Genomic DNA, 13,185 nt, shown 5'->3' on the forward strand with positions numbered 1-13,185 from the left:
ACTCACATATTCCAAGGAATGAAGGAAGAGCCACTGAGGGTAAGGACACCATTTTATCTCTGTGGTCTTACCTGTAGTCCTCAAAAACTGCCTTCTGCCCACTGACTAGCCTATCTTAAAATTGTTGAAAAAAGACATTATGATATTACCACAATTCTATATTTCATACATTTCAAATTGTTTACTTCTAAAGAAAATGACACCTACTTTATCCTCCTGCATAAACCGTGCATTGTCCTAATGATTTTACTCTCTTTAGCTTTTGTGTAGTAACATACACTGTGCCAAAATCTACTAGCTGTTTATTTGTAAGTTAAAAATGGACACTTACCTGAAATTTACACATAAGGCAGTTACATCAATATGAATGCTTAATCATGCAATCAGTGGCCAGTTTCCCAAAGTATCCAGTTTCATTGGGTCTTTCTCTGCCTAAACTTTCCTACATTGTAAGTAAAGTCATATCCTCTGTTTCTATCTCCATGGCTATCTCTCTCTCTTTGCCACTTAATTTACTTTCTAAACATTTTTATCCTGTCTAATCTGTTCCTTGCTGCCATTTTCTTCTATTTTGTTTCACCTAAATTTGTGCCCTTTCACCATGTAACTTTCTTTTTTCCCCCAGTCTTTTCATTGCCCCTGTCTTCTCATTTCTCTGCTTTTAGTTCTGGCTGTCTTTGATTCATCCCTCCCCTGAGAAGAGCTCCCATCTCTATCTGAAGGTCACACATATCCTGATTACAAATGGCCCAGTTTTGATACTCCATGAAACTCAGGTCCTGAAAACTTTTGATTCCATGAGTAGTAAGGCTTGAATACTTCCACCTTTCTATAAACACTCCTGATTTATCTTAGGATAGAAAACTGGGGATTGGTGTCAGAGTCTGATGGGTCCCTGGAGGTGAAATTAATATAATCAACCTTTAACCACAGCTGTGCCAAGAGTATATGATTATGACCCATATGATTATGAGTCCCTACCTCTACCCACCATTCCCAGTCCTTTCCTTAAACTGTTAACAGTTTTATCTTTTGGAATGAGCATGAGAATGAATGCATGATAACTACTCTAACCCAGAAGAATACTGAAACTGCAGCTTCATTAGGGGCATCCATACAGAGCTGTGGTAATTAAATGCAGAGAGACCCCTCTGTTACAAGGTATTTGCAGCTTCTCACTGAACAGGATATTCATCAGTTATGTACTTGATAATCACTTATTAAGCAATAGCAGGGTTCACATCTCCATACTAAATTCTGAAAAGGCAAAAATCATTACCTGGTTCATCATTACTGCCACTGTGCTTAGCCTGGAGCATGGCTTCCCAATACATTCCTTTTCTTAGCTTATACCTTGGCTATCCACCTGTCTGCATTTACTTATAAATTTTATAGGCAGCTTATCAATTTCCACAAAGATATATGTTGTGACTTTCATTGTGAATGTATGAAATCTGCAGATCAATTTTGGGAGAATTTAAATTTTTAGGTTACCAGGTCTTTCAATCCAAGAACACAGACCTCAGTTAATCAAATCTTTATTTTTTCTCAATATGGTTATAAACTTTTAAAATAATAGCTATTATATATCTTACATTATATTTATTCCTAAGTATTTGATATTAATTCACGCTAATATGAATAGCATTTATAAATTAAAATAGCACTTTTTCTAAATCTTCGGTACTGATACATAAAGATCGATTTATTTTTGGTCTTTTGTCTGAGAAACTGCTAAGCTTACTTTTCTTTATAATACATAATCTGTATAATCTTTAGGCCTTACTTGGTACCAATCACAACATCATAAATAATGCTAGCTTCTTTCTCCCTTATTTCCAATTTTTATATCTGTTATTATATTTATTGATGTTGTGCTGGTCTCAGCCTATTATTGGTAACTAATGCTGTGTTTGACCCTTTGTGATTCTTATGATGACTGCAAGATACCCTCAGCAAGAACCATTAGGAAACTTTGAAGAAAAAAATGGCTTATTATTTATTGGACCTGTAAATTACATGGCACACCTGGGACCACAGAGCAGGGTTGTTGGGTGGGCTTTAGGCCTACAGTAAAAACAAAAATCAAATAACAGGTGTTAAGGATGGAAATTGGGGATCATATAAAAACTTGTGAAACTCATGCAATTATTGAAGGCCTATTATAAAATAAATCTATATGTTATGCTTTTGGTAAGTATTATAGCAGAGAAAGAGAAAGACAGAGAATCCCAAGCAGGCTCCAGGCAGCACAGAGCCTGACTACGGTCTGGAATTCACCATAAGATTATGACCTGAGCCAAAATCAAGAGTTGGACACTTAACCAACCAATCTGAGCCACGCAGATGCTCCTACCATCCTTTATCTATTGCCAGGTTTAATTTGTTAATATTTTATTTAGGATTTTTACATCTATGTTCATCAGTGAGAATGCCCTGAAATTTTCCTTACTTACAATGTTTTCGTCATGTTTTGCTATAAAATTATAGCAGAGTTTGAAAATAATTTAGGAATTTTTTTTTTCCAACTGGATGATTTTTCATATGGTTGGCATGATTTCTTTATTAAATGGCTACCCAGAGGTAGTTTTAAAGTATAGTTTCAATAGAACAATTAAAAGACACTCATATTTTCTTCTTTGTCAGTTTTGAGAAAGACCAACCAGACCTATGGCTTCTATCACATCTTGCCACCAGGCTAAAGTTTAATTAAATTGTGAACCTGGTAGTAGGCCAAGATCATGGTTGGCACAGTCCTTACACCCTCTCTTTCACCACTCCTTAATGCCAAATATTGCCAAGGCAGAGAAGTATCAATTAAACATGGTGTCTTTCACAGCCATGAAGAAGATAAGGATGGGGACACAGCTACAATTCTCCACAGGAGCACCAGTGGAAATTCTATTGCCCTAGAAAGACCTGGTATGTTTTCAGAGTATAGGAGAAGGCAAGCCAATTTGACTTATTGAGCCTGTGTTTGCAAGGACAACGACTGGATGGTATCATGTTTAGGGAGTAGCAGTCCTTGGAAGAAGAAAGGGAGTAGCAGTCCTTGGAAGAAGAAAGAAATTTGATTAAGATCACTTGTCAGGAGGAATTGATGTAGAGGCAGGAATCTAGAGTTTTGGGGGTGAGTCAGAAGTAATGAATACCCCTTATTGCCCCATCTATTTTCTATCCTATTTCCCCTCTCTTCACAGAGTCGCTTTATTCTCTTTGGTTTATCTGCAAGAACTGGTGGAAATAGGAGGAGAGAGGCAGTGCCTTGTAAACCCTGTCCTTGGGGGCCAGTGCAGCAGGTGTCTGTGTGGTTACCAGAGGATGGGCTCCTGCAGGGCAAGTCATGCAATGACATCCATTCACTTTGTGTCTTCCTCATTGCATAGGTAATTCCAGGTCTGGGAACTTTATGTTCAATAAAGCCTGGTGTTTGAATCATCTTCTCTCAGTGTCTATGGGTCTTTGTTTCTGCTTCAATTTTTGTGTCTGTGTGAATGTAATGATAATTGTAAAACAGCTCTTATCAATCTTGATTTACTGTTACCAAACCCAGTCCTCAGTTTCCATCTCCATTACTATCAAATATATGAATATTATTAATTTCCTTAACTACAGAAAGAAACAGAGGCTTTTCAGTATTAAATGACTTGCTTAAAGCAGATCAGCTTTTAGGTAGCAGAGTTAATATTTGTACTCCTTTTTGTGTGGTTTCAAAGGCTATCATATCAGCTGAAATCTTGTGCTCTGTAAATCTCTGTGTCTCTATTATCAAGTGATTTATTTTCTCAAGTTTTCTTCAAGTTTGAAACTACTTGTGAAGAAATGTAATTATAGATTACCTTTTTAAACATTTGTAGGGCTACTTGGATTTTCTATTTCTCCCTTTGCCTATTTTTATAAGCTATGTTAATCTAAAAATGTATATTTTAGATATTTGTTAACTAAAAGTTACTCATTACACATCTTTATGATTTTTCAAGTTGGGGGAGGGGATAGAGCCCACTCCTACATGTGGGCCTTGGGTTCTTCTTTTATTGGGGTCAAGGGTAAGGGCCTAGCATTTCATGGGCTCACCCTTATCAGTGAACTTAAAACACAAGAGCTGAAATTTATAGAGAAGAAGAGAGTAGCAACCACAATAGTGAAGATGTAGATCAGAATATGAAAAATCTCTAAGAACCATATAGAAGAGTTACAGGAACACACAGAATGCTAAAAATGCTAAAAATATGTTTGTGAGCACAGGGCTCAACATAGGACTCAAACTTGCCAACCGTGAGAAAATTACTTGAGTCGAAGTTGGACACTTAACCAACTGAGCACCCAGATGCCCCTGGACTGCCAATTTCAGAGATGGCTCCATCACTTGTGGTGTGACACGTGTCAGTGATGCTGTTTCTGGTTCTCCCAGGGTGCACCTTGCAATCTGATAGGGCAGACTCGGATAAGTAGCCACCTGTAAGACTGACCCATTTCTCAAGTAAATTGAGTGCTGGGTGCTGATACGTAGTTTACCTAAGAAACTAAATAAGTGACTTATTAATAAGATCACATGCCAAGTCACAAAAAAGTCTTAACAAATTTAAGAAGATTGAAATCATTCTCACTCCAAGTATCTTTTCCAAACACAACTAAACTAGAAATCAATAATAGAAAGAAAACAGCAAAATTCATAAATACATGGAAATTAAATGCACTCTTAAACAATAGGTTAAAAAAAGACATTTAAAAAGCTGTAAAATAACTCCAGACAAATGGAAATAAAAACATAACACACCACACTTATGAAATGCAAGAAAAGAAGTACTAAGTGGGAAGTTTGTAGAAATAAATACCTATTTTAAAGAAGAAGAAAGCTCTCAAATAACAATCTAACTTTACATCTCAAGGATCCAGGAAAAACAAAACAAAACAAAATAAAACAAAACAAAACAAAAAAACCCTAAGCCCAAATTTAGCAGATGGTTTCTGAGAAGTCACATGTAATTCTTATCTTTGTTCCCATATAGGTAAGTTATTTTGTTCCTTTGAGTGCTTTAGGATTTTTTTCTTTATTTTTGATTTTTGTAGTTTGAAAATAATATGCCTATGTGTAGTTTTTTTGATATTTACCTTGCTTGATGACACTAATTTGATTTTAAACTTCTTTTGTTCTTTAGCTAAGGGTTTATCAATTCTGTTTATATTTTCAAAAAAGCAATTCCTTATTTTATCAATTTTTAAATTATTTTTCTATTCTTCATTTCACTAATTTATATTATAATCTTTATCATTTCAGGTTTTCCTAACACAGCACTGATTCCCAAGTTGATTTCTGCTAATGAGTCTCTGCTCCAGTAAACTGTGACTCCTGTGCACTTTTCTGTCTTTCCAATTTTGGTCACAGGGGTTTATCCTGCATTCTCAACTCTCTTAGTGCTTCTACAAGAGCTGTTGATTTTTCAGTCACTTCTGTTTTTATTTGTTAGGGTGGAGAAGCAGTTTCCAAGCCCCTTACATGTGGAACCAGAAAACAGAAATCCCTGTTCTTATGTTTGTATCATTACTTTGAATTCTTTATGGACTATTTTAAACGGTTGAACAATATGTTTATAGTTGTATTTGTTATTCAAAGAAATAATTCCTGGCATAGTAAAATTAGTGTATTTGTGTCCACGAAATTTCCTTTGACTGACTCTATTTTTACTTACAAGTTGTTACCGCAGAGAAACTTCTCATACTTTTTCCTTAAAGTTGAGGATATACTGGGGCGCCTGGGTGGCTCAGTCCGTTAAGCATCCAACTTCAGCTCTGGCCATGATCTCGCGGTCTGATCCAGGAGTTTCAGCCCCGTGTAGGGCTCTGTGCTGACAGCTCAGAGCCTGGAGCCTGCTTCGGATTCTGTGTCTCCCTGTCTCTCTGCCCATGCCCCACTCATGTTCTCTCTCTCTGTCTCTCAAAAATGAATAAAAGTTTTAAAATTTTTTTAAATTGAAAATATACAAATAATAGTCTTAATTTTATGACTATGGACATATACATGGTACATAATTATCGCATACCCATTTTATTTGCATAACTACTTAAATGTTCTTCAGTTTTTAAATTAATTTTCTCTTCTCTTTGAATTATCTTCCCTTAATCACCTTATATTGTTTAAAATTTTTAAGTACAATACAAATCTTAGATATCCACTTATTCCTCTAGATATTGCCCTATTAGAGCTCTTCCTAGTCTTTCTCCAAACTAGACTTGAAGCTTTCTAGCTCGTGGCACAAATGCCCTCCTGGGACTTACTTTAATTACCTTATGGTTTTGCATTGCTTATTAGGGTTCATGTATTCTTCTATCAATTCACTTAGTTTACTGGAAACCATCCTCGAGTAACTTCTTAGGTTAAATTAATTACACCTAAGTACTTAGAAAACATTAACCCCTTTGTCTTCTAAACTCTTGTCTAGCTATTGCAATATCTTACCCACATCTAATTATATTTGCTTTGTAGTCAAACATATTATTTTTAGATGTTTGTTTTTTTCTAATAACATTTATCATTCTATCTTTATCATTATTCCTTTAAAATTTCACAATATGTTTAATATGGATATTTAAAAATCCATAATTAGGTAACCCTTATTCCAGGACCTCCCATTAAAATGATGACATACGAACTCGTAGATTAGATTTTTTGTTTTTTTTTAATGTTTTCCACCCTCATATTTTGTTTTTGCTGGAGATTTTCTCATATATTCAATATATACATTGAATCAAAGGCCTTTATATGTACTGCGACATCCTCCCCCTCCCCACCCCAAAATAGATCACAGGGGATGTTGTGTTTCTGTCCTCACATATGTGGATTCAGCAGGATTAGAGGTAGTGATTGCCAAGGCAGTGTAGTCTTTGTTACCATTGCATAGAATTCAAAGTTCTCTCCACTACTTCATTCTTTCCCCATAAGTCTTTAACCTGAGAGCACTCAACCAATAAACTCTGCACACAAATATTCACCTCAGTATTTGATTCAAAGAGAACTCAGCCTATGATACCATCACTAACAAAGACAAATGCAAGTGACATAAGAGGAAAAATTATTTGCAAGCACATCAAAATAGAAGGCTATATTCTTTAATATAGAAAGCACACCCACAAACTAATAACTAAATTTTTTTTAAAAGAGCATACTTAACTGGCTTCTAAAAATAAATTCAAATGCTCTTGAATGAGAAAAGAAGACTAATATTTATTTTATAGGGTACAAAGTGCATTTACCAGCAGTAGCAAAACTGAATCTGAACACTCAATTACAGGCACAAACATAATGACCTCGGAAAACAAAATGTGACACTCTTGCAGAAAAGCCACTTACAGAGTCTCTAAAATTGCAGGTGACATAGGAATCAATTCTGCTTGGAGCAACAGGAGAGGCCTCTTAGGGCCTTAAACATAAATGGCTAATTCATATGCATAATGGGAATTCAGTTGAATGTTTCTTGAACTAATTCATTTAAGGACTTGTCTGGGGGCTTTTTAACCCTTCTGGGTAATTTCCAGAGTTCTCATCCCCAGAGGCCTTTGTTATGCTAAAAGGGCATCCAGGTAGAAGGACTAGAATCAAACTGTCATGATCAACCCTTGTTGTGTCTATCAAATGGGATTTGGGTGACTTCATCCTGTGTTCATCTCTTTTTTGAACTTAAAGAATATAAATGCAGTGGCCAACACCTTGGTAAGTACCTGAAAACCCTCATGATCTTATCAGTCAGTAACCACAAGATGCATCTCTTATCCCTGGTAAGCTATCATGATTTCACTGTTCAGTGCCTGCTTCAATATCAGGATATAGTCAACACCTGAAGTAGTCCCAATGCCTTCATTGAAAATCACTCTACCTTTAACTTAAAGAACATGATAAACAACCTTATTTAAAACTTCCATATAAACAGTAAACTTTATTCTAAATCCATCCTTTAAAGACATTCTGTATCTGTTATTTACACTGCATTTTTTATGTTTTTGTGAAGTACAGAATAGGGTTGGGTAGGCCCTTCTGAGATGAAAACAACATACTAGAAATTTTTCTGTGCAGTGTTTTACTTTCTTGTAGACTCTTTAAAAATGTCACACTTCAAAGCAAATAAAATGGCTCTTCCAGAGACATATAGCACTTTCTAATATATATATATATTCATTTAGGAGAAGTAGAGGTTGATAGTGAAGAATAAATAATGTGCTTGTTGAAAATGTTATTACTCCATTTTTTTGATTTATCAGTAAACAAGTTTTTATTACATTAAGAGAACTTATAAACACGAAGTTATTGATAGGATTCGGTATGGAAAAATTAATAACTCAGATCTCAAAATGCTTAAATTGATTAAAAGATTCAAAATTATTACATGATTACTGTGCAAAACCAGTGCTAAGTTATTGACAACCTATGAAGTTTGGGAGAAAGTTTGCTAGATAATATCTAGCAGAAAATTGAAAGAGCAGAGTCCCCTCTACAGCCCAGGAAGAACTGTCTGCAGCGGGGATGGAGACACTGGCAGGAAGGGTGCTGAAGTAAAGAGGGAAGTAGGTGAGTTCAAAGACAAGCTAGGCAGAAGAGGGACCCTGGGCAGCAAAGCAACATTTCTCAAACGTCTCACTTAGCTCAACAAATCTGACGGTAAACATGCTTTGATGCTATCTGTCCTAAAGGGAATGATCCAATAACTCTGTGTGGTTACATAAACCAAACAAGCAAAACCCTTACACAATCCTTGTTAAAATAAAACTTCAGTTTTCATTAAACATTAATCTTACTCCTTCCAGATTAACGTCAGAAGCAAGTCTGGGGAATCTGAAGACACTAGGTCTAACGGATAGCCCTTCATTGGTTGTTGTGTGATTTGACACAACTGGATTAGTGTCTAGGCAGACAGCTATCACAAACCAGTCACTGAAAGTACAGTTTATTCATTACTTTACTATGAATTTGTATGAGAGTTTGCCAAACTCTAAAGTGAACAATATCCAAACACCTGACAGGTTTTTTACTTTATTAAAAAATGCAAATAATGTATTATATAATGCAAAACTTCCTAGGCATTTCTTTCTAATTGTCTGTCTCCTAGACATCTCATTCTTAAGGGGAATAAATGTCACTAAAATGTTTATAGACAACTCAGAAGTGGAAGTAATTTGGGCAGAGGAAAATAAATACAGGAAGTTGGAGGTGGGGTTCAGTCCAGAAAACTCATTCAGAAGGCAGTGAAAGATCAAGAAGCAACAATAGCCTAGAGAAAACTGAAGGTGGATTACAATGCTTGGCATTTGAGATTATAGGAGAGATGAATTCCAGGGGAAAAAATAGTTAAGAAAAAAGGGAACATGAGCTTTTAAGTATTTTCCATCATGACAACAGAATCATTGTGACAAAACGGTTGAAGATCTATGTAAAAATAAGAATGGAAGTACTAAGAAATGGCCTAAATAGTTCAGATCTGAGAGACATTATCAAATTCCTCATGACAAAAATTGATGATGAAGCCTGCAATTAGCTCTAGTGTATCATTGAATAAATTAATACATTAACTCATTATTTTACAAAAAGCATATGATCAAACAATTCTCAAAACTATTTTTCTTGAACATTAATAGGTTATATTTTTTAAATTGTATTGAAGTTTTGGTGGAGAATTTTATTCAATATGGTATAGTGAGCTAAATTTGGTATGTCAATTTCCATTCTACTCTACACACGTAGTAATAATAAATAAAAGATAAAAATTATAGAGATATTGCCATGCTCCTTAGATAGACAAATAGATAGAAAATACATGATAATTGATAGATGTTAAATGATAGATGGATGATGATAGATGATAGAGAGAGAGAGAAAGAGAAATGAGATGCCATGTAAAAATACATAATTTTGTGTTGAAGTTGAATCCAGAAACCAATGTGGCTCCTGGTCTAGAGGCATATTGGTGGTTGGCAGCTCAGCATGTGCATGGGACTCAGCACAACAGTGCTCTGTATTTGACAAGGGACCAGTCTAAGTTACCCTACTTGGGACATGAAGCTGTTAATCCACATGGAGAGTAGAAATAGGTGTTGTCACAGCTCAAATCTATTCCCCATAACAAGCCAGGTCTTGAGATAGTTGAGGGTGGGAGATGGGAAGGGCAAAACCATCCTCAACTCTCATTTGAAACAGTATCCTTTAACCGTTATAAAAAGACTTAGTACAGTTGACAAACTTAAGGAAGTGAGGAAGAGTCAACTGCTACATCTAAACATGGGGCATGAACAAAATAAATCATCAAACAAACAAGGAAATTTTCACTCAAGGTGCGCTTACAAGTAAAATTCTGAAACATGTATGAAGACTAACACTGAAAAAGAAACTCTACAATTTCAATAATAGCATTCACTGATGAGAAAAGAAAAACTAAAGCAATTTAAAATGAATTTTGAAGCAGCCATTCTTAAGATCCTCAAAACTTGAAGGTGGCATAATAACAATAAAATGAATGAAAAATTATGGGGGTAGGTAGATATAAATTAAAAATATAAATATGAATTATAAAAGAAAATAGAGTAATTGAAATAAAACTCAATAGTTGGGATACATTTGGGACCAGTAACAAATGAAAACAGAATTAGTAAATAAGAAGTGGTACTAAAGAATTCACCAAAATGCAACAAAAACAAATGAACAGTTTGAAGATATGAAGTAATCTAAATAGGAAGTTAGATTGGGAAGTTTCAACAAGTTCCAACTAGATATATTTTAGTAGGCAATGTTGAAAATTATAATGGCAGAAGATATTCAACGCTGAAAAAATACATGGCTTTTCAGGTTAAGAATACTAAATTACAAGCAAAATAAGTTAATTGCAAATCCCCATCTTGCACTGCAGATAACAGCCTAAAGACTAGAGGAGGTGAAGAAAATCTTAACTAAAAGGAATGAAAGACCATGTGCCAGCAAGACACAGAGACACATGAGGAAGTCAATTGAAGAGGGTTTACTGAAGGATCTCTTTACAGACGTGTATATATGGCCAAAGGTGCAAAAGAAGATGAGGAGACACTCAGGACTCTATGGTAGGAAGGGAGGAGACAAAAAGAGAATGGCCAGCATAGACAGGCTTATAACAGGCTTCTACAACAAAAATCTGCAGTGTTCCTCTATGTGACCAGTAATCATTATGAAAAATAGAAAAGTAATAGAGAATAAATGATCTTATAAATACTCTTATAAATAATTGCATAAGGATTCTAAAAAAAATTTTTTACAAAAGATGTAAGATCTTTGTGGAGAAAATTACCAAATGTTTCTGAAAGACATAAAAGGAAATTAGAAGAAAGGGAAAAAACCCATGTCTACGTTAGAAGACATTGTATAAAAATATATTACTTTATCTCTGAATTTTATGTACATTAATTGAAATTTTAACAGTATGTAAAGTATAATATTTACATTAAAAAGTGAAAGTTTCAAGTTCTCCAGTTGGAATATAATTATCTTAGTTGACCAATCAGCTCTTGTATAGAACTTATTATACCTATTATAACCTCTGTTGTAATGTTCAATTTTGATATAAATTTGTTTTCCTTCTCTCTCAGTTTTTGTTTTTAATGGACATTGATGAATACTTCTCTTCCTAGGTTTCTCCATTTAGGTTTATACCTAAGAATTATGTGCATATCCCTTGGATTCACAATACCTCAATGATTCCAAAATGGTAGAGTCAGGCATCTGAGCCAGTCTATTTGCAGCACTTCAGGAAGTCTCTCCCAAGCTTCTCATCTTGTTTCCCTCATTTACCTGTCATGTTCACCGTCAACAGCTCTGAAACTGAAATTTCTACCTTCTTCCTGATTGGGATCCCAGGGATGGAGCATGCCCACATTTGGGTCTCCATACCTATTTGCCTCATGTACCTCATTGCCATCCTGGGGAACTGTACCATTCTGTTTTTCATAAAAACAGAACCATCTCTGCACGAACCCATGTACTATTTTCTCTCCATGTTGGCTCTCTCTGACCTAGGACTGTCCCTCTCATCTCTCCCTACCATGCTAAGGATATTCTTGTTCAATGCTCCAGGAATTTCCCCTGATGCCTGCTTTGCCCAAGAATTTTTTATTCATGGATTCTCAGCTATGGAGTCATCAGTTCTTCTCATCATGTCCTTTGATCGATTTATTGCCATCTGCAACCCTCTGAGATACACTTCCATCCTGACTAGTGCCAGAGTCACCAAAATTGGACTTGCTTTTTCTTTCAAAAATGTTCTGTTGATCCTCCCTTTCCCTTTGACCCTAAAACATCTAAGATACTGTAAGAAGACCCTCCTTTCCCATTCCTACTGCCTCCATCAGGATGTCATGAAGCTGGCCTGCTCTGACAACAAGGTCAATGTCATCTATGGCTTATTTGTGGCTGTCACAGGCACCCTAGACTTAGGATTTATTTTCATGTCCTATATGATGATACTGAAAGCAGTATTGAGCATAGCATCACAGAAACAAAGGCTCAAGGTCCTCAACACCTGCGTGTCCCACATCTGTGCTGTGCTCATCTTCTATGTTCCCATTTTCTCTCTAACTGTTATCTACCAGTTTGCCAAACACAGCTCCCCAATAGTTAGGATCTTCATGGCTGATGTTTTCCTGTTGGTACCTCCACTGATGAATCCCATTGTATACTGTGTGAAGAGCCAACAGATAAGAAATATGGTTTTAGGGAAGCTGTGTCAGAAACACAGCTGACAGCCATGCTTAACCACAATGAAATCTCAATCAGTGAATGACACAAAACAAACAGAATGAATCAACAAGGAATCATGCCATATATTAATTGCATTACAATATCATCTTTCCAACATGTTTATTAAGATTGAAGAATCAGCCTTGCAATGTTTTTGGATTAAGATTTAAGAGTAGGGCTCATATATAAATATAAAATTGTATTCTAAGTGTCCACTTTCACCTAGCTTGCTTTAACCAGCCTCATGAACACAATATATGCTTGTCAATTTCATCATACTTAAAGTAATATCCTATATATTCATTTGAGAATTAACAGTATACATTTATATAACAATTGGATAGCAATCAGAAGTGACAGAGGATTGCCTCTTCATTTAAGATAGTGCTCTCCAGGGGTGCTGGGAGGCTCAGTCGTTTACATGTCCAACTCTTGATCTC

At 35.5% G+C, this 13,185-nt stretch overlaps 1 protein-coding gene across 1 annotated transcript; it reads left to right on the plus strand.

Moving 5' to 3' along the window:
* Window positions 1-11,805: 11,805 nt before the first annotated feature.
* On the plus strand, window positions 11,806-12,747 carry LOC109267073 (olfactory receptor 51A4-like). Its single transcript, XM_019449578.2, has one exon. The coding sequence runs from the start codon at window positions 11,806-11,808 to the stop codon at window positions 12,745-12,747; it is 942 nt and encodes a 313-aa protein (XP_019305123.2).
* Window positions 12,748-13,185: the final 438 nt, after the last annotated feature.

Source organism: Panthera pardus, unplaced genomic scaffold (genome assembly GCF_024362965.1).
Source record: "Panthera pardus isolate Hobbes unplaced genomic scaffold, ASM2436296v1 HiC_scaffold_12, whole genome shotgun sequence".
Lineage (NCBI taxonomy): Eukaryota > Metazoa > Chordata > Mammalia > Carnivora > Felidae > Panthera > Panthera pardus.

What these genes read in the sequence shown, in the direction of transcription:
- LOC109267073 (XM_019449578.2), top strand. Translation starts at nt 11,806, where the DNA reads ATGTTCACCGTCAACAGCTCTGAAACTGAAATTTCTACCTTCTTCCTG.